General features: G+C 42.0%; 1 protein-coding gene across 1 annotated transcript in view; it reads left to right on the top strand.

Moving 5' to 3' along the window:
- The first annotated feature begins 15,525 nt into the window (after window positions 1-15,525).
- Window positions 15,526-21,394, top strand: part of palm2akap2 (PALM2 and AKAP2 fusion) — a 117,564-nt gene continuing 111,695 nt past the window's right edge. The window contains exon 1 of the mRNA XM_033018198.1: window positions 15,526-15,712. Within this exon, the coding sequence (XP_032874089.1) occupies window positions 15,668-15,712 (45 nt within the window). The 5' untranslated portion in view covers window positions 15,526-15,667. The remainder of the gene's footprint in view (window positions 15,713-21,394) is intronic.

Raw genomic sequence — 21,394 nt, 5'->3', positions numbered from 1 at the left:
ATTGTCCCCAGTGTAGGGGTGGGTAGCAGAAACCTGGAGGAATTGATGAGAATATGTGGGAAATAGGTTGCTGAGGGAATTAATTAGGCTATAGGATAGTTTCACCGGCTTGTATGCAAAACAAAGCATTTCACTGTACCTAGATAGTTGTGGCAATAAGTATAATCAAACCATTGTTCTGTGAGCTGACATTGAATTAATGGGTCAAATGGCCTCCTTTTCATGTGGTGCAACACGTGGGAATAACTGGGGAACAATAGAAAGTTTGTATCCTTTTTTTGATACTCAGTTGCACTACAATGATAAGAACTATATTCTACACTCTGTATCTTTCCCTTTGCTCCACCTAATGTAATTGAGTTTAGCTTGATTGTGTCTATGTATAGTATTATCCGATTTGATTGTTTCGCAAGCAAAACAAAGTTTTTCACTGTACCTCAGTACACGAGACAATAATAAACCTAAACCTAAACGTTTGGGCGGCACAGTGGCGCAGCGGGAGAGTTACTGCCTTACAGCGCCAGAGAACCGGATTCAATCCTGCAGGTCTAAGGGGGCTGTCTGTACGGAGTTTGCACGTTCTCCCTGTGACCGAGTGTGTTTTCTCTGATTTCCTCCCACACTCCAAAGACGTACAGTTTTGTAGGTTCATTGGCTTTGGTAAAAATATTGTAAATTGTCCCCAGTGCATAGGATAGTGCTAGTGTACTGGGTGATCGTTGGTTGTCGCAGACTCGGTGGGCTAAAGGGCCCTTTTCCATGCAGCATCTATAACATCTAAAGTAAAGTCTATGAGCTGTAGAGAAATACCAACATTGCAAGTTACCAGCTGACACACTCTTTAGGGATCACAGCAGTTTCTAGCCAAATATTTCACAGCAAACTGCTGACACATACGCATTAGTTTATTGAAGGTAGACACAAGATGCTGGAGTAACTCAGTGGGACAGGCAGCATCTCTGGAGAGAAGGAATGGGTGGCGTTTCATGTCGAGACCCTTCTTTAGACTGATTTCTTATTTCTGTTTGTTCATGTCCCACCAAATCAATTTCCACATACCTCGACCATCCTATCCCACCCCCCTGGTCTAATCCCTCCCTACCTATGTCCAAGACACCTCACAAGCTCTTTGTCTAAAAACAGCATCTGCAGTTCTTTCCTATGCATTGGTTTATTGGTTTGGTGCACGTAAGCAGATCTATTGTCTAACTCTGAGCCAATTCTCTTAAGTGATGGTAAATCTCTCAGTGGCCAGTGCATAGCAGAGGATAGAGCATTTCGGCACAGAGTGGTGAACTGCCAGAATTTCTATTCTGGGTTCATACTAAAAGGCCTGTCCCACTATTACGACATACTTCACGGCCTTTTCTACTCGTGGACATTTTTCATCATGTTGAAAAAACCTACTTGATACCACAAGTACCTACGACTAGCATCACGGCCTGCTATGACCCACCTACGACCTCCTATGACCTACCTACGACCTACCCACGACCTCCTACAACCTTGTGACGGCCATGCTGTGAGTATGTCAAGGGCAAACTCGGCAGAGGTCGTGAATTAGGTCGTGAAAGTGGGACAGGCCCTGTAGGGCTCTCCACCACCTTTCATTTAGAATCATCGAATTATACAGCAAAGAAACCATCCCACCATGTCCATGCTGATCATTGTAATTAGTTACTCATTTATAGTCCATAGCTTCCTATGCTTTGAACACTTGAGCATTTGCGCATCAAATACCTGGACCTCCTGACAGTCTACCGAACAGGGTTGATGACAATCATGAGTGGGTTGGTGAGAGAACCGTGAGGGCTCGGTATTGGGACCCATAATCGGATGTTTGAGAAATGCATGGCTCCCCAGCCTTTAGCTGCTTCAGTTCAAGGAGCAAAGTTAAACTAACCTTGAGTCGAGAGCAAGGATATCATAGAGTCATACAGCAAGGAAACTGGCCTGTCGGCCCAACTTAGTGTCCAACATGTCCCATCTACACTAGTCCCACCTGCCCATAACCCTCTAAACTTGTCCTATCCATGTACCTGTCTAATTGTCTCTTAAATGTTATGATCGTACCTACCTCAACTATCTCCTCTGGCAGCTCAGTCCATATACCCACCACCCTTTGTGTAAAACAGTTACCCCTTAGGTTCCTATTAAATCTTTCCCCCTCACCTTAAACCTATGTCCTCTGGTTCTCAATTCGCTTACTCTGTGTAAGACTCTGTGCTGTTTCCCGGTCTATTCCTCTCATAATCTATATTACTAAAAGTCTGATCTTGACCACTCCTGTTGTTCTGTACATTGATTTTTTTTTAAACGCTGCCACTTACGGCTGTGATTTTTGGCCATCTTACTCAGAGTCTCCCTCCGCTGCGCAGGACAAGAGGATTTTTCCCATCGATGAAAAATAAAAGAGTTATTAGTGTTTAAAAAATGTTGAGATTCTCTCTCCTGAAGGCCACGCCCCTTCCGGAGGGACTATAAAACCCAGAAGTGTTGAATGCCTCACTCAGTCTCTGCAATATGGGGGAGCGAGAAGGTCACAGTTTCTCAGTCTGAGCTGTGAATAACACTGAACACATGTCTACTAAACTGTGAGTGGTTTTACTGACCTGTCAGTGCCCTTAATGTGGTTTGAAAATATAGTTTGGAAATGCTAAAGCTGTGTTGCCATTGGTTTGGAAATGCTAAAGCTGTGTTGCCTTTGGTTTGGAAAGGCTAAAGCTGTGTTGCCTTTGGTTCGGAAATGCTAAAGCTGTGTTGCCTTTGGTTTGGAAATGCTAAAGCTGTGTTGCCTTTGGTTTGGAAATGCTAAAGCTGTGTTGCCTTTGGTTTGGAAATGCTAAAGCTGTGTTGCCTTTGGTTTGGAAATGCTAAAGCTGTGTTGCCTTTGGTTCGGAAATGCGAAAACTGTGTTGCCTAATTAAAGTTTCCTTGCCTAATTAAAGTTGCCCTACCTAATTAAAGTTGCCTTGCCTAATTAAAGTTGCCTTGCCTTCTATGTGATTAAAAGTCTAATCTTCACCACTTCCTGTTTGCGCTTTATATTGATTTTAGAAAAAACGCTACCATGTACGGCTGTGATTTTTGGCCATCATACTCAGAGTCCCCCTCCGCTCATCAGGTGTCGAGGATTTTTCCCATCGATGAAAAATAAAAGAGTTATTAGTGTTTTAAAAAATGTTGAGATTCTCTCTCCTGTCAATCACGCCATGAAGGCCACGCCCCTTCTGGTGGGAGGCGGAGGGACTATAAAACCCAGATGTTATGGGCGTGGCCCAGTCTCTGCAAGATGGAGGAGAGAGAGGTCATGACTCGCTGTCTTTAGTGGCCTTGCACCCTGCTTGAAATGGTATGAAACTGCACTTGAATTTGGTGGCCTTGCACCCTGCTTGAAAAGGAATTTCAAGGAATAGCCGTGAGTCAACTGCCAGCCCACCAGCCGTGAGTGAGTGAGCTGCCAGCACAACAGGCTTGAGTGACTGAGCCACCAACCCAAGAATCCATTCGCCCCACAATATCCATACAAGCCCTCTGGAAACCAATTCCTTCAGCCCACAACACCCATACAAGCGCTCCAGAAAGCCCTCCAACACTGGCCACCAATATTGGAATTGGTGGATAGGTGGAATATTGCGTTGGAGGACCAGCCCTCCCGTGTGATGCTGGGACTTAGCCTAGTATAATATACAGTCTATAATGTAAAGTCTGTTAACAATATGTGCTCCTACGTTAATTAAAATAGTCCGTAAAATATCTATGAGCAACAATGCAAAGCAGTGTAACACGAGTTAGTAACTTTCTCATTGCAGAATATAAGACCTGTTGTGCCTTAGGCTTCAGCAATTCCAGGAGCATTGCCTGAGCCTCTTGTGTCTCCTTGCTACAATCAAAGTGGGAGCAGCCCCAGTTCAATTTCCATCATTTGTGATGAATGTAATCCATCTAATGTCACAGGCAATCCTTCTTGGCACTTTGCAGCTTCAGTGCACATTCATGCACTTGATTTTAACATTGTGCAGTTTGCCAATAATCATGGAAACTGGGTTCATCTAAGATAAATGGTTCACGTTTAGTGATGCGGAATATTGCCAAATAAATGATACACTCTCATGCTGAGCTTCATGAGACATAACATCAGCGTTAGTCCTTACAAGGGGCCATAGACCTAGACTCCATTACTCTACAGACATTGTGCAGTGTCCCTTCTTTTGCCAGGATTAGCCACCAGCTTCTTCTCTCCCTTCACAGGCTTGGAGAGCCGAACAATTTATCAGCAACTAGGTCCACTTTGTGTTGTAATGGTGTGGATGGCAGCCTTTTAAAGAGCAACCTTGTCCATTTGCTTTACTTCTTCGTTGACTGACATGAAATGGCAGCGTAGTGAAAGGCCGTCAGCTCCAAGCTTTGTGAGTAGCCATCCAAAGGAAGGAATGCAACAGCTCATTGATGGCCAATAAGCCATCAATCCTGACCTGATTCACAACTGCCTGCTACTGCCCCTCACGACTAAATGTGAGGGCTTAAATTCTCTGGAGAGCAGAGCAGTGAAAGGTGATCTACTTGCAACGTTAGATTGTAAGGAGAGTGAAAGGATAGCCTGTTCCCCTTGGCTGAAGGGTTTAGATCTCAGGAGAACGATCGGGATAAGAAGTTGGACATTTGGGACTGGGATCAGGAGAAATGTCTTCACACAAAGAATTGTGAACATTTGAAATGTTATTACACTAGGTTGTTGTGCATGTTCAGGTACTGAAACTGTACTGGAAGCTCAGAGAATTAATGGATGTGGCGGCCAGGTAGGGAATTGCAATCACAGTAGAAGATCAGCCACAATTGTATCAAAGAGTACCTTCTTCTTGCGTATGGCGTGCACAGCCTAAAGTTGTAGGACAACTTGTTCTATTTGATCTTTTTGATTGTGCATGCCAGGTTAATTGCATTTGTCGACACAGGGCAGGCCATGTGAAGGTTGCAATCTCCCACGCCATCAAAGAGTGGAATAGGCTTGAAGAACAATGTGATGTGCTCATCTGCTGAGGTCTGAATGATATGAGGTGTCAGAAATAAAAGCCTGCACTTCAACTTCAAAATAATTTGCAGCTCCTTACAGCCGATGATGCAGTGTAGTCACTGTTGCAATGTCAGGAATACTGCAGTCAATTTGTTCATAGCATGCTCCTATAAAGAGGCAGGCAGCCATCCACACAGTGGCGTGATGCGGGCGAAATTCGGAAATATTACTCCTGAGATAAATATCAGCTTGCCCATTAAAAGCAACTCATCTTTTGTGATACGTGAAATATTTTACAGCAAACCCAAGTGTGAAGGCAGGACTAGTGTCTTCTGATTGACGCCCAAGGTGTAAAGGATAGGCTATGTTGTACAGAAATGGTGTGTGTATTCACTATAATTTAGTGAAAGTTGGTATTCTGTTCAGTAGAAGATGGGGAGAGGGGTGTGTGAGAGGGAATAAAACTGATTAAATTTAGTAATTTAAATATTTGTTCTGGTAGGAGTGAGCAGATAAAACGAGATGTTTGTTTAAGAAGGAACTACAGATGCTGGAAAATCGAAGGTAGACAAAAATGCTGGAGAAACTCAGTGGGTGAGGCAGCATCTATGTAGCAGTAGACAAAAATGCTGGAGAAACTTAGCGGGTGAGACAGCATCTATGGAGCGTAGACAAAAATGCTGGAGAAACTCAGCGGGTGAGGCAGCATCTATGGAGCGTAGACAAAAATGCTGGAGAAACTGAACGGGATATCGTTTTTAAATTTAGAGACCGACCCTGTCTGACTAAAATTTATGGATAGATTGATATGTAGTCAACATATATATAGTATATGTAGTAGTAGATATATGGGAAGCCTCTCTCCGAAAAGTAGCAAAGTCTTTACTGGGCAGGGGTAATTTCGGGAAGCAAATCAAAATGTTACAGATGAGACTGGTTGTTATTTGTCTTGTAAGAGTACAGAACTAAGCTGAATAGATGGAGTTTCGATACAGATCAGACCTGATCGAATTGTAAGTTAGAGGAAGTCAGGGAGGATAACTTGCTTACTCCTATTGAAAGGTTTCACTACAGCCTTGACACTGTAGGGATCCCTAATAACTCCATGGGCAAAATCAAAGAACTAAAGGAAAGTCTGGCTTTTGTGGAATGGGCTGTGAGAGTCTAATGCTCGGAGCTACAAAGCTGAAATTGTTTCAGCACGAGAATTCCTTAAAATGTGATACCTCTTTACCAGGAGCATGTAATGAATTCCCAGGGGCACCACAGTGTTGTGAAATACTTTAGGCTGACCAACAATCCACACAAGCTTTTCCTTATAAGGCAATGTAATTCCTGCACAGAGGAATGACAACAAGACAGAGTGTCAATTCCAGCAGCAATAGAGGAGTGTAATGACCTTCCCGGTGGGGGTTGCACTATTTAACCTACTGTTCAAGAAATTGAGTTTATAGCCACACAGCTAGCTCGTAAACTGACCCACCAATAACTTATAAAGCATGTTGCCAGTTTGTCTAATTCTCACCGAAATGTGCTTGGAACAAAGTTTTCTATTGAAGAAAGTAGATTTACATTTATACAGTTCCTTTTGCATCTCTTTCAGAAGCTGCCAAAGCGTGCTACAAAATACCGAAGTACATTTTACTTTGAAGCATATTCGCTCAGTTTATACACAGCAAGCACTCACAAACAGCAGAAAATCTGTTCTAATTATGCTTGCTTGAGGCATAAATACTGACCTTGAATCCGGGGAGAACTCCGATGCTTTCCTTTGAACTATTGCCATCTCTATTGCCGCCACTACCACTATTGCAGGTAGGTTTGCGATTTTATCTGAGAAACAGAAGAGTTAGTGCTTTCTAATGCCGGTGGTGTCTTGTCACAACAGGTTAATGAGATATCATCGAATATAACCACCTCACAACATATCCAACGTCCCATCCCATCAGCCACCACCTTGCCCATCTGTGCTTTTGCGTTCGGTCACCTCAGAAACAAGCCATCATCGAACCCCGAAGGACTAGCTTAGAAACAGATGGAGGGAAAAGATCGCATGCCACAATTTCACGGAAAACTAGTGATTTTGTTGTGTGCAAAAAGCCTGCTGCATATCATAACAATGACACTTCAGAAGGTAAAACTGTAAAGGATACACAAAATGCTGGAGAAACTCAGCGGGTGCAGCAGCATCTATGGAGCGAAGGAAATAGGCAACGTTTCGGGCCAAAATCCTTCTTCAGCATCTGCAGTTCCTTCTTGAACAAACTGTAACCCCATGGATGTTTGCCCATATTTGGGTCACGGAAGGTGTTAGATCTTACATTATGATCATAACTTTTTCTGTACCGTAGGTGACCGCTATTTCTATACATTGGGTATGCAAGCATACGATTTCACTGTGCCTTGTCATATGTGACAATAAAGTATTCCATTCCACACTGAAAGAGGCCATTTGGCCCTAAGGCCCGTATCAGCTCCCAGGGAAGCAATCATATCAGTCTCATTCTCTCTCTCATTACTTTCCTGTAACACTGCAACTTATTCTCTCTCATCAACACCCATCAACCTCCCCTTTACTTTTGCAATTAACTTATTCTGAAGAGCAATTTAGAGTAGCCAGTTAACATGCCAGTATATCATTGGGATTGTGGGAGGGAGGAATCTGGAGCACCTGGAGGAAAACCATGGGCTTCACAAAGAGAACATTCAAACTCCAGACAGAAAGTGCCCAAGGTCAGGATCGATCCCGGTTCACTGGAACTGTGGCATGTCTTTCTTTATTGGGTATTTGTAATGTAAATACATACTAAGGACAAATAACTGCACAATATTGAATCAGTCTGGGCTGCCTTCATCTGGTTCATGGTGTGTGGTGACCCACAGCTCACAAATATTTCAATACTAGCACAATTTCTATCACCATGACATTCTTCACCTTAAGGTCCATGTGTAGCTGGGATTCAAACCAGATGTTTAAAAGATAAAAGGATAGGGTACTGTGAATCACATCGCCCAACCCACTTTCAAAAATGACACTCTATATATAAGGACATAACAATAATAAAACTGGGCTGGGGTATGCTGGCTGAATGTTGGACATAATGCACTATCCCACGTTGACTGGCAATTTAATCCCTCTTTACTGCCCGACACACTACCTTCCAACAGCTCATAAGGGAAAATTAATCAGGAATAGGATCAAAACTAGTTTTCTTTGTCTCCTCTCTCTCTAACTTTGTTGCCCCTGCTTCTGCTTTTCCTAAAATTTGCAGAGACCATGATCCAGGAATCAGCAGTGCCTCAACCAATGATACTATTGCCTCTGAGACAGATATTAGTGACTCCACTGCCCCAATGAAAAGCACCCACCAGTCTTAATTCTGCCATGTCGGAACATATAGAGTGCTGCACTTTCGGACGTACTTCTTTTCATATAGCGTGTTAAGGAAAAATGTTGTCTTCCATCACAAATGAAAAGAGACAATCCCATGATTGTATTTCGTTAAGGTAAATCTTTCCTGATATCTTGCCCATGATCCTGGAACCACGCAATATCATAGAACACAGAACAAAATAGGAACAATCCCTTCGGACCACATTGTCTTACAAAGATCTTCGTCAAGGCCCCTACAATCTCCTCTCTTGCCACTCTCAATAATGTGGGATAAATGCCAGATAAATCCCTGGGGATTTATCTGACCTAATGCTTTTCAAGAGACCCAATGCCACCTCCTTGATCCCAAACAGCCCCATACATATTAGTATTGCCCACATTGATCTCAATTACGTCCTTCTTCTTGGGGAATGCAGATGCAAAGTACTTATGTAGAACCTTGCCCCCTTTACTCTTGAAACCTTCTCCCTACTTACCCTTTGGTTTTTAATGTATGTTTAAAATGCCTTGGGAAATTCTTTAAACAATTTGCCAAAGGTATTTCATGGCACCTTTCCTGTCCCTGTTTCTGTCGATGTTCTCGCTGTTGATGGGAATTTGCTCGTTGCAAATCGGTTGCTACAATGCTTACATTACAGCAGAAATGTCATCAAAACGCATGGTTGACCTTAACTGCTGTGAGGCAGCCTTATGCCTTGGAGATGACAACTAAATGCAAATCAGTTTTGCTGTTAATAACAATTCACCTTTGCATGATTCAAATTGACATGATCCATCAAACATTTTTGTGTTGTCTGGGGTATTTCTGTTATTAATTAATTTGTTTAACATTACAAGATGGTCACAGCAATCTACCAAGTGGGAGAGTGGACATACTCAGGATTATTGATCAAGATATATTGATTGCAAAATTAATGTTAAATAGGAGGAGACCCAATATATGTAACTGCCAAGAACTAGGTCATTTTCCTGAAAGGCCCAGTGTGATCTGAAGACCATATCAGTGTATGGACTTTACAGTGAAGATAGCCACAAAATGCTGGAGTAACTCAGCGGGACAGGCAGCATCTCTGGAGAGACGAAATGGGTGATGTTTTAGGTCGAGACCCTCGTCACCCATTCCTTCTCTCCAGAAATGCTGCATGGCCTACTCAGTTACTCAAGCATTTTGGGTTTTTTCTTCGGTTTAAACCAGCATCTGCAGTTCCTTACAGAGTTTATAGAGTTCTGTTATCTTTAAGAGGAGAATTTCAATGGACATAGCTGCTCAGAGCTATTGATTCCGAGCATCAATATACAATCAGACATTGGAGGTGAACTTCAGAGGATGTCCTACAAGTGTTTACTGGGGACAATTCAGGTCTGAGAAACATATAGAAGCACAATAAACTGGCATAGAACCAAATTACCCTACATCCCGAGGGTCTACCTAAGGAAAAAAAAAGACTTTACACATGCATAAAGTGACCATGTCAGGTTAGTTGGGCCAGGCATGTACCTCTGTAACTTTTGGAATAGTAAATCTTTCTGATTTTGTCTAAGTAACAAAACCTTTCACTTAAGCATCATCTACTGCTTGGTAAAATGCCCCACAGCTCTTCATAGGAGCATTGACAAACACATTTAGTGTTGTGATGCATACTTTACAGATGAACAAAAACTCAGCCAAGGTTCTTGGTTGTAATATGTCAAATTATATATGATAATGCTTTTGTGAAAAGTCCTGGAATGATTTTGCAATTATAAAGGCTTATGCAAATGAAGCTGAAGGAGGAATTTCAAGGAGGAGGGAAAAGTGGAGAGGTTTATACAGCATATATCCAACCGAGGGCATGTCTTCCAGTAGTATAATCACAGAAAACAGGGTTGTACATGAGGTAGAAGAGGTTTCAGAGATAAAGAGGGACAAAGCCAACGAGTCATTTGTATAAAAGATGAAAACTAAATATAACTCAACTAGGATGGAATAGTTCAAACTGCATCAGGATTAAGTCAGTTCATTTTAATCCATTTTGTTCAAAACAGCTAAAATGTTAATTTATCTGGAAACAACATGCTTCCTTTGTAAAATCACAAGTGTTTGAGGAGCTGCAAAAGCATAAACCATTCTTCTTCAATCATTTGTCTTGATTTAGCCTATAAAAATGGCTAGTAAAATAATCAACTGGTTGGTCATAAGTTCCAGGAGTAGAATTGGGCCATTTGGCCCATCAAGTCTACTCCACCCTTCAATCATGGCTGATCTATCACACCCTCTCAACCCCATTCATCTGCCTTCTCCCCATAACCCCTGACATTCTTACAATTCAATTATCTGTCAATTTTTGCCTTAAAAATATCCATTGACTTGGCCTCCACAGCCTTTTGTGGCAATGAATTCCACTAGATGTGCAAGGTTATGCACACCTAGTGGAATTACAGTGTGTCAAAACAAAGTGTGTGCTGGATTAAGAGTTACTTAGCATAATGGCCCAATGGCATAGATTTGTATGATGCCTTTCCCATTCTTTACAAGATGTTCTGTTGGCAGTGAAGTGCTTTTAAATAATAATTATTTTTGTGATGTAGGAAGCACATCGACACACAAAGTTGCCATAAACAGCCATGCCATAATAATAAAAAAATAACAGGCCTCAACAGCATTGAATGAGTGATAAATAAAGGCCAAGATGCCAAACAAATTCCTCAGCTATTCTTCAAAATTGTGCCATTAGATCTTTAATATCTACCTGAGAGGGGAGACAGGGCCTCAGTTTAATGTCTCTTCCAAAAATGGTGTTCCATCAGTTCAACATTCCTCCATTACTACACAGGAATGTCAACCTTGATTGAGACTATCTTCTGAGCCACTGATGACACTGATTACATATGCCACCATTTACTAAACCTTTCCTTGTTCTTGGAAAAGTGATTACCAGATGGAAAAGTGATTAAAAGCTACATTTTCATGGCATGAATATATAACGCAATAAATCCCAGTAAATGTGAACTGTGTGATCGAAGTAGCACAAAAATAAAACGTTTAAAATTCCAGATGCAGGTAATCTGAATTGAAAACCGAAGATGGTAATAACTTTCAACAGGTTGAGCAGCAGCCGTGGAGAGAGTAGTCACATTCAAAATCTTTCATCGAGATTAGGAGAGCACAGAAGCAAGTTAGTTTGAAGTTGCAGAAAGGGACAGGGATCAGTCAGATGGATTGGAAGAATTAAAGTGAATCGCCCCTTCACCTGAAAAAACCCAAGGTGAAGCACAAAGTGTGGAAGCTTGTGAAAGGTGGCGGAAATTGCATAAGATGATCCGCTGAAGGTGGAAGCTGGTGGGGTGGAATGTGAGGCCCTGGGTAATTCTATCCTTGTTCGCTCAAGAGGAGAGGAAGTGTTAGAAGAGGTGCAGCAAATGGAGAAGATGGCATTGAGGGCTCTGCTATGGTAGCGGGGCAGCATGCTTCAGGAAGAAGGAAGACATTTCAAAGACATATTTGAGGTAAATCTTATTAGCAGAGCAGGGGCGGGAGAAATGGGAGTCCTTTCAGAATGTAGGGTGAGAGGAAGTAGTCAAGATAGCTATAGGACTCTGGATTTGTAAAGGATATTGATCATCAACTAATCTGCCGAGGTGGAAGCTCAGAATGGAAAGGAAAGAATAGGAGATAAACGATGTGGAGGGGAGAGCAGAATGAAAACTGACAGCAAATGTGAAGCTTTCAAATTCTGCATGAATGGCAGAAACAGCACCTATAGAGTCATCAATGTACTGGAGAGAGATTTGAGGAAGGTGTCACCAGTAGAACTGCAACAGAGACTGTTCCTCATATTACACAGAGACAGATGAATCGCAATAGCTACACCTTTAACCCAGCTTGAGTGAGTGGAGTTGAAAGATAAGTTGTTTAATGTGAATGCAAGCCACATGGGGAAGGATGGGGAGAGGGAGAGAGGGAGAGGGAGAGAGAGGGAGAGAGGGAGAGAGAGAGAGAGAGATAGAGAGCTAGATAGAGAGATTGAAAGGGAGGTATGTTAGAGTGAGTTAGGGGAATGGCAAAGTTGGGGTGGTCAATGTAATGTCAGCAGATAGTGATCATGGTGGCAAGTTTTCTCAGCTCCGTGCTGGCCCACCTTGCATCATTTAATCATATTAACATGTGCAATGAGGTGAACTAGTTGGATCTCTGTTCAAAGATGAAACAGGGATCCATCAGGGCATTTTGATGTAGGATAGCGTTATAGAAAAATTGGATAACTGTGGATGAAGATGAACCAGGTAACTGGACACTGCCAATGTGATAGAGATGTCACAAATGTAAATGGGAAGGGGCTAGGCCAGGAGAGAAAGGATGGAGTCAAGGTAGAAAGAAATATGTACAGTATGGCAAAAGCAAATTGAAACAACAAATTGAAACAACAGAGTCCTGCTTGTGGTTTGGGAAGGAGGCTAACATAGGCTATGCATGGCTTGGGGAACTATCAGGCTGGAAGCTGTAGAGAGAAGGCCTCCAGAGGAAATTCAATCAATAGCCTCCAGACCACAATGGCCTGATATTCTGTTGGCGGTGTCGTGGTTCATAGCGAAGTATGAGATTATATCTGAGTGCTAACATCTGCTCTCTATGAGATGAGGGTCATTCACAAACCACCACTGCATTATGCTAGGCAATGATAATTTTGTTGGTGGTCATGAGTGAATGGAATGCTGCAAGATTATAAGGGATGGTTATAGTGAGTTAGGGGAGTGGAAATGCTGGGATCGTCAATGTAATGTTGATGACGGTGGCAAGTTTTCTGAGCTCCACGCTGGCTCGCCTTGCATCATTTATTCATGTTATGATGGTTAAAGAACTTCAGTTACTTTGGAGAGGTTGTGATGTGCAGAGAATAAATATTTATCTGCTGTTGGGGAAACCAAATTTAGAATTGGTTCATCATAGCAGTGATAGAAACCCTTCTTCCATTCTTGGTTCCACCCACCCCAGCTCTGTGGAAACGCAACACAACTCAGCCAAGTCCAAATGGGCATTAAGATCTATTAATAGAATTGCTGAAAGATTCATTGGAATAAGACATATTCATGTAACGTTCAGTAGCTTAGCAGTGGAGCTGGCAGTGTAGAAGCTCAAAGCTGTGCAACATAGTAAGAAGGGTTTACATTCCAGGCAAATCCTGAGTGAAAACTTTCTGATGAATCCAGCAACAATCTGTATTTCTTCATCTGGAATAACCGGGGCTAGATGCTGTTCAAAACCCCAAATAATGTGTCATGTGCTCTGGTGACAGATTCCAAGGTTACCTGTAGAAACAAGGAACTGCAGATGCTGGTTTGCACAAAAGGGCACAAAGTGTTGGAGTAGCTTACACTGAAGAAGGGTCCCGATCCAAAATGTCACATATCCACGTCCTCCAGAGATGTTGCCTGACTCGCTGAGTTACTCCAGCACTTTGTGTCCTTTCCAAGGTTGCCTGCTGTCCTTTCCACTATACGATTGCACTGCACTCTCAATCTCATGCCTTAAGGCTCACATTCACCTCTGACAAGAAGGATGCAGGTTCAAGTCTCATCCCCTAACAATGGAGCACAAATCTCTAGCCTGATGCTCAGGTTTATTATTAAGGGAGTGCTGCACTGTTGGAGGTGATGAAGAAGGTACATTGCGTGCTTTCTTTCACAAGTCGAGTCATAGAACATAAAAGTTGGGATGTTATGTTGCAAATTTATAAAACACTGGTAAGACTGCACGTTGAGCATTTTGTGCATTACTGGCCATCACACTCCCGGAAGGATGTGGTTGTGTTGGAGAGAGTGCAGGGGAGATCCATCAGGAAATTGCCTTGATTGGAGGGCTTTATCATTGAGAGAGATTGAACAGGCTGGATGTATTTTTCCTGGAGCATAGGAGGCTGAGGGATGATCTAACAGAGGTATGTAAATAATAAGGGGCATATGTACTATAAATAGTCAGAAATGTTTCCCATAGTAGAGGTATCTAAAACAAGAGGCATATGTTTAAGGTGAGAGGAAGGAGCTTAAAAGGGGATATGTGGTCTTTTTTTACACAGAAAGTGTTTGAAATCTGGAACTACTGCCAGAGGAGGTGATGGAGTCAAATGCAATCACCACATTTAATAGACATTTAGACAAACACTTGACTAGACAAAGTATGGAAGAATATGGACCAAATCTGGCAAATGGCACTAGTATAGATGGGCTAAAAGGTCGGCATGGGAACTGAGTGAGTAAGAGAATGAGCCCCAGTAGCGACTTTCAAAAGGAAAGCAGATGTAAAGTTCAAAGGGAAACATTATAAAGACAGCTGTGGAAAGGAGAGAGGGGAACAATTGAACCTGATGGCCCAAATGGCCTCCTTCCCTGCTGAATGATTGTATGAGTTTCCCACATTTCCCATGGTTCGTCTGCTATTGCAGTCATTGAGAACTTTTAAATATATTTTATGATGTAATCCTAGTACACATTGAAAAAGGATACAGACTGCTTTAAGCTCTTGAAATCTGGTATGCGATGTCAACAGTAGGAGCTCGTCACCTCAGAGTTTTGGAAGAAACCACCGGCTTCCAAACACATGGAGTAAGTTCTGCTACTAAACTGGAACTTGCCAGCAGACCTGGAAAAATGGCAGTAAAGCAAAAAGGCTGTCTGGACTATTTTTAGTGCAATTCCGAATGGGCGTTTCTAATGGTCTTTTGCTTTCTCTTTCTCTCATACACACAGACATAGACACATACATAGGCAACAGCCACACAGATACACACAAACACATAATATGAATGTACACAATTACACACATTCACGACCTCTTGCCTGCCACATAAACAGCACATATACTAACATGACCCACACGAGGGTCATTACTGCACACTATTCCCATGTTGAGGCCCCCTCTGCCATGACCCTACTCTAGGAGGAGCAAGCAGCTAGCAGCACGTCAAAGCAGAAAAATGATAGACATGCCAGCTATCCCTCTGCTCAGCTCCTTCTCGCTGCACATACCAGGCTCGTGTCAGCAGTGTGGAGAAAATGCCCCCACGTTACAGTTGAAGAAAGCATTGGTCTAGTGACTGAAATGAGTGTTTGCAGCACATCTTACCGGCAGTAACGTCTAGCAGGAAGAAATCTTGCAAGCCAAATCTCCTTCACCTCCTGCCCCCCCCCACCCCACCCTAGTCTGCTCCCCTTTCTTCAACTTACCTGAGTGCTTCTCCTACATTCTCTTTGGTGACTACAATCTTCTGTGTCCCTCCTCTAGGATGGCAGAGAATGAACTGCAGAAACAGAGACTTCAAGCCATAGTAGTAAGTCAATTCTCTTTATCGCTTCTCTGGCAGATTTTTAACTTAATATGGACACTCGGCGCATGTGTCTTGTCAAAGGAGACACAGCTGGAAAGTGACAGACCAGACCAAAGTGACGTCTGGTCAGCTTACACCCAGGTCTACAGGTCAATACAACTTTTACTAACAATTGTGTTAAAATGTGCTCCTGCATGGTGCATTTGGTATAAGTGTGCGTTGATATGTTTAACCCTGTTCCAGTTTTGCTGCTGGTTCTGTCTGTGAAGTCACCGTTTCATGGTAATTTTCTTTCCTCTGGGTAAATGGACCAACTTTTTTGTAAAAAACTTAAATTGCAAGTTAAGCCCAAGGAAACTCCAGTGATCATTAAAATAAAGATTGCAGTGAGCACACAGATTCTGAGTCGGTGGCTGTGTGTGATTAAAAGCAGAACGACATTTACAAACAGCACTCCAACCTGCTAAGGGCGCTGGATTAAACTTCAGCCTTTGCTGGGTTTTAACCCTTTGAGGACTGATTTTGCTGCATACAGAAAATCAGCATTACACAGACAGGGATACTTTGCCAATTCTTTTTTTGCTAGAAATTCCAGAATGTCTTTGACCTCTTCGATCATGAGAAGAATATGTAGTGTTGGGAAATGAATTTTGTTACATGTGACACATGTAAATTTGATTTTTGATTTACTGCACCTTTTCACATAGGGGTGTTACCAAAGAGCACAATTTGAGGCTTACTGAAAAGTATTTCATAGTTCTGCATTCTTAAAATAAAACTGTTGTTTGGAACATGTAGTTAAAACCATCCTGCATAAATTCTACCTTGGTCTGTATTACGCCAATTTTAAATAGTTCTCCTTTTTCAGTGCTATTGCAGTTATGTATTTTGGTTGAAATTTGGGCTCTTACCATAATACTCAAACATGCCTTTGTTTGAGCAATTTGGTAAGGTCTGTAGTCTGTGAGGCAGGATAAAGGGGATCAATAGTCAGTACAAAGGCAAATTGAAGTTCTGCTACCAATAAGATGTTCCTGTGCTTTAAGATCTATGCTCTCTTCCGATTCTGGTTTCTCCTTCATTCTGCTTTTCATTCCTCCACTCTTTACAGTTGTGTCTTCAGCTACTTGGTTGCAAAACTGAAATTCCCTCCAAAAGCCTATCTGCCTCCCTACACCTCACTTATTTAAAACATAACTAAAATAAACCCTTCTTTGACGAAGGCAATGATCATCTGACTCTAAAGACTGACATGGTACATTCAAATTTTGTTCCCATGAAGTATTTGAAGTTGCTTTGTTACATTAAAGTTCTAAATAAAAATAAGTTTTCCTGTTCAAAACAGGGTATTAATGTTCGTTCCCTGACAGCTGAACTGTCAGTGTGCATTTGTAACTGGCTTGGAGTTTTTTGGTGATAAATAATTTGAGGTAAAATGACTGAGACTTCCTATGTAAATATTAGGCCCTGTCAGCGACAAGAGAAGTTATGAGCAGTGATCAATGTGGGAAGAAGTCTTAAATAAAAATGGAAATGGCATGAGCAGGAATTATCCCCGCTGGTTAGGGACTGGGCGCAGAAGAATCCTCCCACAACCTTTCACCAAAGCGTAGAACAGCTTGATTTCAGTTTCCAAGTCAAGGTGTTTGCGCAAACAATTTTAATGAGAAGGCCGGCCAGCTACTTTGCTGGGTTCATTTATCCCAAACCACTGAGGATTGCCTGGGTGGAGGATCCTTTGGGAATCTCTAATAATAGCTGCTGGGTTTCAGCCAGCCTGTGAACGGGAGTGAAGGTTGAGGACAATGACTGTAAAACTCTTCCCGAATACCCTCAGGCGTCAGCTGTGTGACATTTGCAAAGTTTGCATTTCATGAGATCCCATGTCTTTAAGAACTCAGCTACTCGGGGCAATGATTTTCTGCAGGAACACTCCATTGGAATGTAGGAATATTTTTAGTCCAGTTCAGCTCTGACCTGTGAGCTAATGTTACGTTAAGCATGAGAATCCGGCTGCTTACAGAAAAGCAGCAGTTTTATGACCTTTCTCCCACCATCTCCCAAAAACATAATTGCTGATTTGTTTTCCTGTGTTCGTATTCGTCTTAATAAAATCCCTGTGATTTATTAGAGTAAATTACATTGCCTCCTCAACTATGATGCAACTGGTAGAGCTGCTGCCTCACAGCACCAGACACCTGGTTCGATCCTGACCTCGGATGCTCTCTGTGTGGAGTTTGCACATTCTCCCTGTAACTGCATGTATTTCCATCGGGTGCTCTGGTTTCCTTTCATATGCCAAGGACGTGCATGTTTGTGGGTTAACTGGCCTCTGTAAATTGCCCCGAATGTGTTGGGAGTGGATGAGAAAGTGGGGTAACATAAAACTAGTATGAATGGGTGATTGATGGCCGGCATTGACTCCGTGGGCCGAAGGGTCTGTTTCCATGTTGTATCTCTAAACTAAACTAAAACTCTTACTGGTATTTCAATGTAAGGGTTTGGAAAAAGTCATTTCAATTGATACATGGAAAAAGGTCAGACCTATAACAACTTTAGATATCATGATAATGTTGTCAAGTGATCAACTGAACCCATGTTGAAGGGCTGCACGCCCTCAATAATATGATCAAATCAAAGGTACATATGTACAAATGGAATCACCAATTATACACTCAGAACATTTTGCCTCTGCTGGCACCTAGCAATAATATAAAAATACATCTACATTTTTTAAAGACATAAAGTGCTGAGAAGTAAAAAGGGGATGATCAACTTATTGGGAGTATACTATAGGCCCCCAAATAGTTAATAAGAATTAGATGAACCAATATGTCGGGATATTGCAGGCAGCTGCAAGACTAATAAGGTTGTAAAGATTAGGGGATTTTAACTCTCCCAATATAGACTAGGACTGCCACAGTCCCAAGAGCTGAGACAGAGTGGAATTTGTCAAATGTGTTCATGAAAGTTTCTTTGGGCTATATGTAGAGGGCCCTACGCGGGAGAGGGCAAGGTTTGACCTCCTCTGGGAAAGGCAAGTGACTGAAGTGTACATGGGCAAGCCTTTTGAAACCAGCAATCACAGCTCTATTAGCTTTAATATAGTTATGGATAAAGACAGCACAGGTGCACAAGTTAAAATTTTGACTAGAGCCAAGGCCTACTTTGATAGTGTTAGACAGGAACTTGCTAAAATTAATTGGAGTAGGATGTTTGCTGGAAAAGCACGTCCGGAAAGTGAGATGTTTTTAAAAGAGTGATGATGAGAATTCAAGACATCCATGTTCCTGTTAGAGTGAAGAGCAAGGTAGCTGGGAGTAAGAAACCCTGGCTGAAGAGAGAAATTGAGGTACTGGTCAGTAAAACAGGGAGGCATGGCCAAGGTATAGGCACCTGGGATCAAGTGTATCCATTGGGGATTTGGGGGACTGAGGAGCATACTTAAGAAGGGAATCAGGAGGGTAAAAGGGGGCAGAAGATAGCTCTGGCAGATAAAATTAAGGAGAATCGTAAGAGATTTTATGATCAGTATGAAAGACAGTAAATAGGGCCCCTCAGAAACCAAAATGGTCACCTGGATGTGGAGCTGCAATAGTTGGGCAATGTCTTCAATGAGTATTTCTCCTCTGTTTTTATTGTGGAGAAAATATGACTAGGGAATATGGGGCAGTGAATGAATACGTTTTGAGGTCAGTCTGTATTATGGTCGAGGAGGTGCTGGACGGTCCTAAGGTGTATGAGGGTTGATAAATGTCCTGGGTCTGATCAGATATATCCGAGGATACCGTGGGAAGCCAGAGAAAAAATAGCAGGAGCCCTGGCTGCGATATATGAATCATCATTAGACATGTGTGAGGTGCCAGATGACTGGAGGGTGGCTAATGTTGTACCTCTAGTTAAGAAGGACTGGAAGGAATGCCTGAGAATTATAGACCAGTGAGCCTAACATATGTGGTAGGTATGATATCAGGGAGGATCCTGAAGTATAAGATATATATGCATTTGAATAGACAGGGATTAATTAGAGATAGTCAACAGCATGGCTTTGTACATAGGAGATTGTGTCTTTTACGAATTTTATTAAATATTTTGAAGAAGTAACCAAAACTGTTGACAAGGGAAAAGCCCTGTTGTCTTTATGAACTTCCACTTGGCCTTTGATAAGGTTCTGCAAGGTAGGCTGCTCTGGAATGTTGGATCTTTTGGGATCCTGGCAGAGCTCATTGAATACAGAATTGCCTTCATTGGAAGAAGCAACGGGTGGTGGTGGAAGATTGTTTATTTGAACTGGAGGCCTATGACAAGTGGTGTGCCTCAGGGATTGGTGGTGACCCCATTACTGTTTGTGGTTTATATTTTGGATGTACAAGGCATGAACAATAAATTTGCAGATGACACTGAAGTAGATGGTACCATAGAAAGTGAAGACAATTATTAAAGGTTACAGCAGACTTTTGATCAGATGGGCAAGTGATCAGATGAGGAATGGCTAATGGAGATAAGTGCAAGGTAGTGCATTTGGAAAGTCAAGCCAGGTCAGGACCTTCACAGTGAATGGTAGAGCCCTGGGGAGTGTTGTAGAACAGTGGGATCTAGGAGTACAGGTACATAGTTCCCTGAAAGTAGCATCACATGTAGAAAGGATGGTAAAGAAGGCTTTTGATATATTGGCCTTCATCAGTCAGGGAATTGAGTATAAAAGTTGGGGCATCATGTTGCAATTGTACAAGACATCAGCGAAGCCACATTTGGAGTACTGTGTTCGTTTTGGTCACCCTGCTATAGGTTATTTATAGGAACAGGTTGCGCAGGCTAGGACTATTCCCTGGAGCGTAGGAGGCTGAGGGATGCTCTTATAGAGGTGTGTAAAATCATGGTGAATCTATAGGGTGTATGCATAGACTTTTACCCAGGGTAGGAGGATCAAGAACCAGAGGACATAGATTTAAGGTGGGGGGGGCAAGATTTAATAGAAACCTGAAGGGCAACATTTTCAGTCAGAGGGTTGTGGACATATGGAACGTGTTACCAGAGGATGGAGTTGAGGCAGGTCCTATTGCAGCATTTTAAAGAGTCTTGTACAAGTACATGGATAGAAAAGGTTTAAAGAGATATGCCAAACATTGGCAAATGGGACCATCTTAGATGGGCCATTTTAGTCAGTATGGGCTTAAGGGTTGGGCTTAAGGGTTTGTTTCTATGCTGTATAACTCTATGACTATATCACTTGAAATTTACATGATTTAATGTTTATCAAAAGCTGAAATAATTTATCTGAATTAAAGACGCACTTACTTAAGTGTTTAAAACTTGAGGTGGGGTTTGAAATCAAAATGTTGTGTGCAACTTTTGCATTTCCAAATCAGGTTCAAATGACAGCTTATGTTTGCAGTTAATCGATTTTCACTTGTACCAAGAACACAATGCTTAGAACAAATAAGAAGTAAAACATTCTTTTGCACCTATCCACCAAAATAATTGAAATGCAGACTTCAAGGGTTGAACTAAGTGGAAAGATTACATAATGTAAGGTCACATTCAAAGGTGAAAGTAACATCAAGTTCTTAACGGCACTTTCCACATTGCTGCCATTGCTGATTTAATCTATTTGTACAGACCGCATTAATCATAATCTTACCTATATGCTGTACCAACCCACGTTCACTTATTCTCATCTAAATT

This window comes from Amblyraja radiata, chromosome 3 (genome assembly GCF_010909765.2).
Source record: "Amblyraja radiata isolate CabotCenter1 chromosome 3, sAmbRad1.1.pri, whole genome shotgun sequence".
Taxonomy (NCBI): Eukaryota; Metazoa; Chordata; class Chondrichthyes; order Rajiformes; family Rajidae; genus Amblyraja; species Amblyraja radiata.
This window is presented reverse-complemented; position numbering and strand designations above follow the sequence as displayed.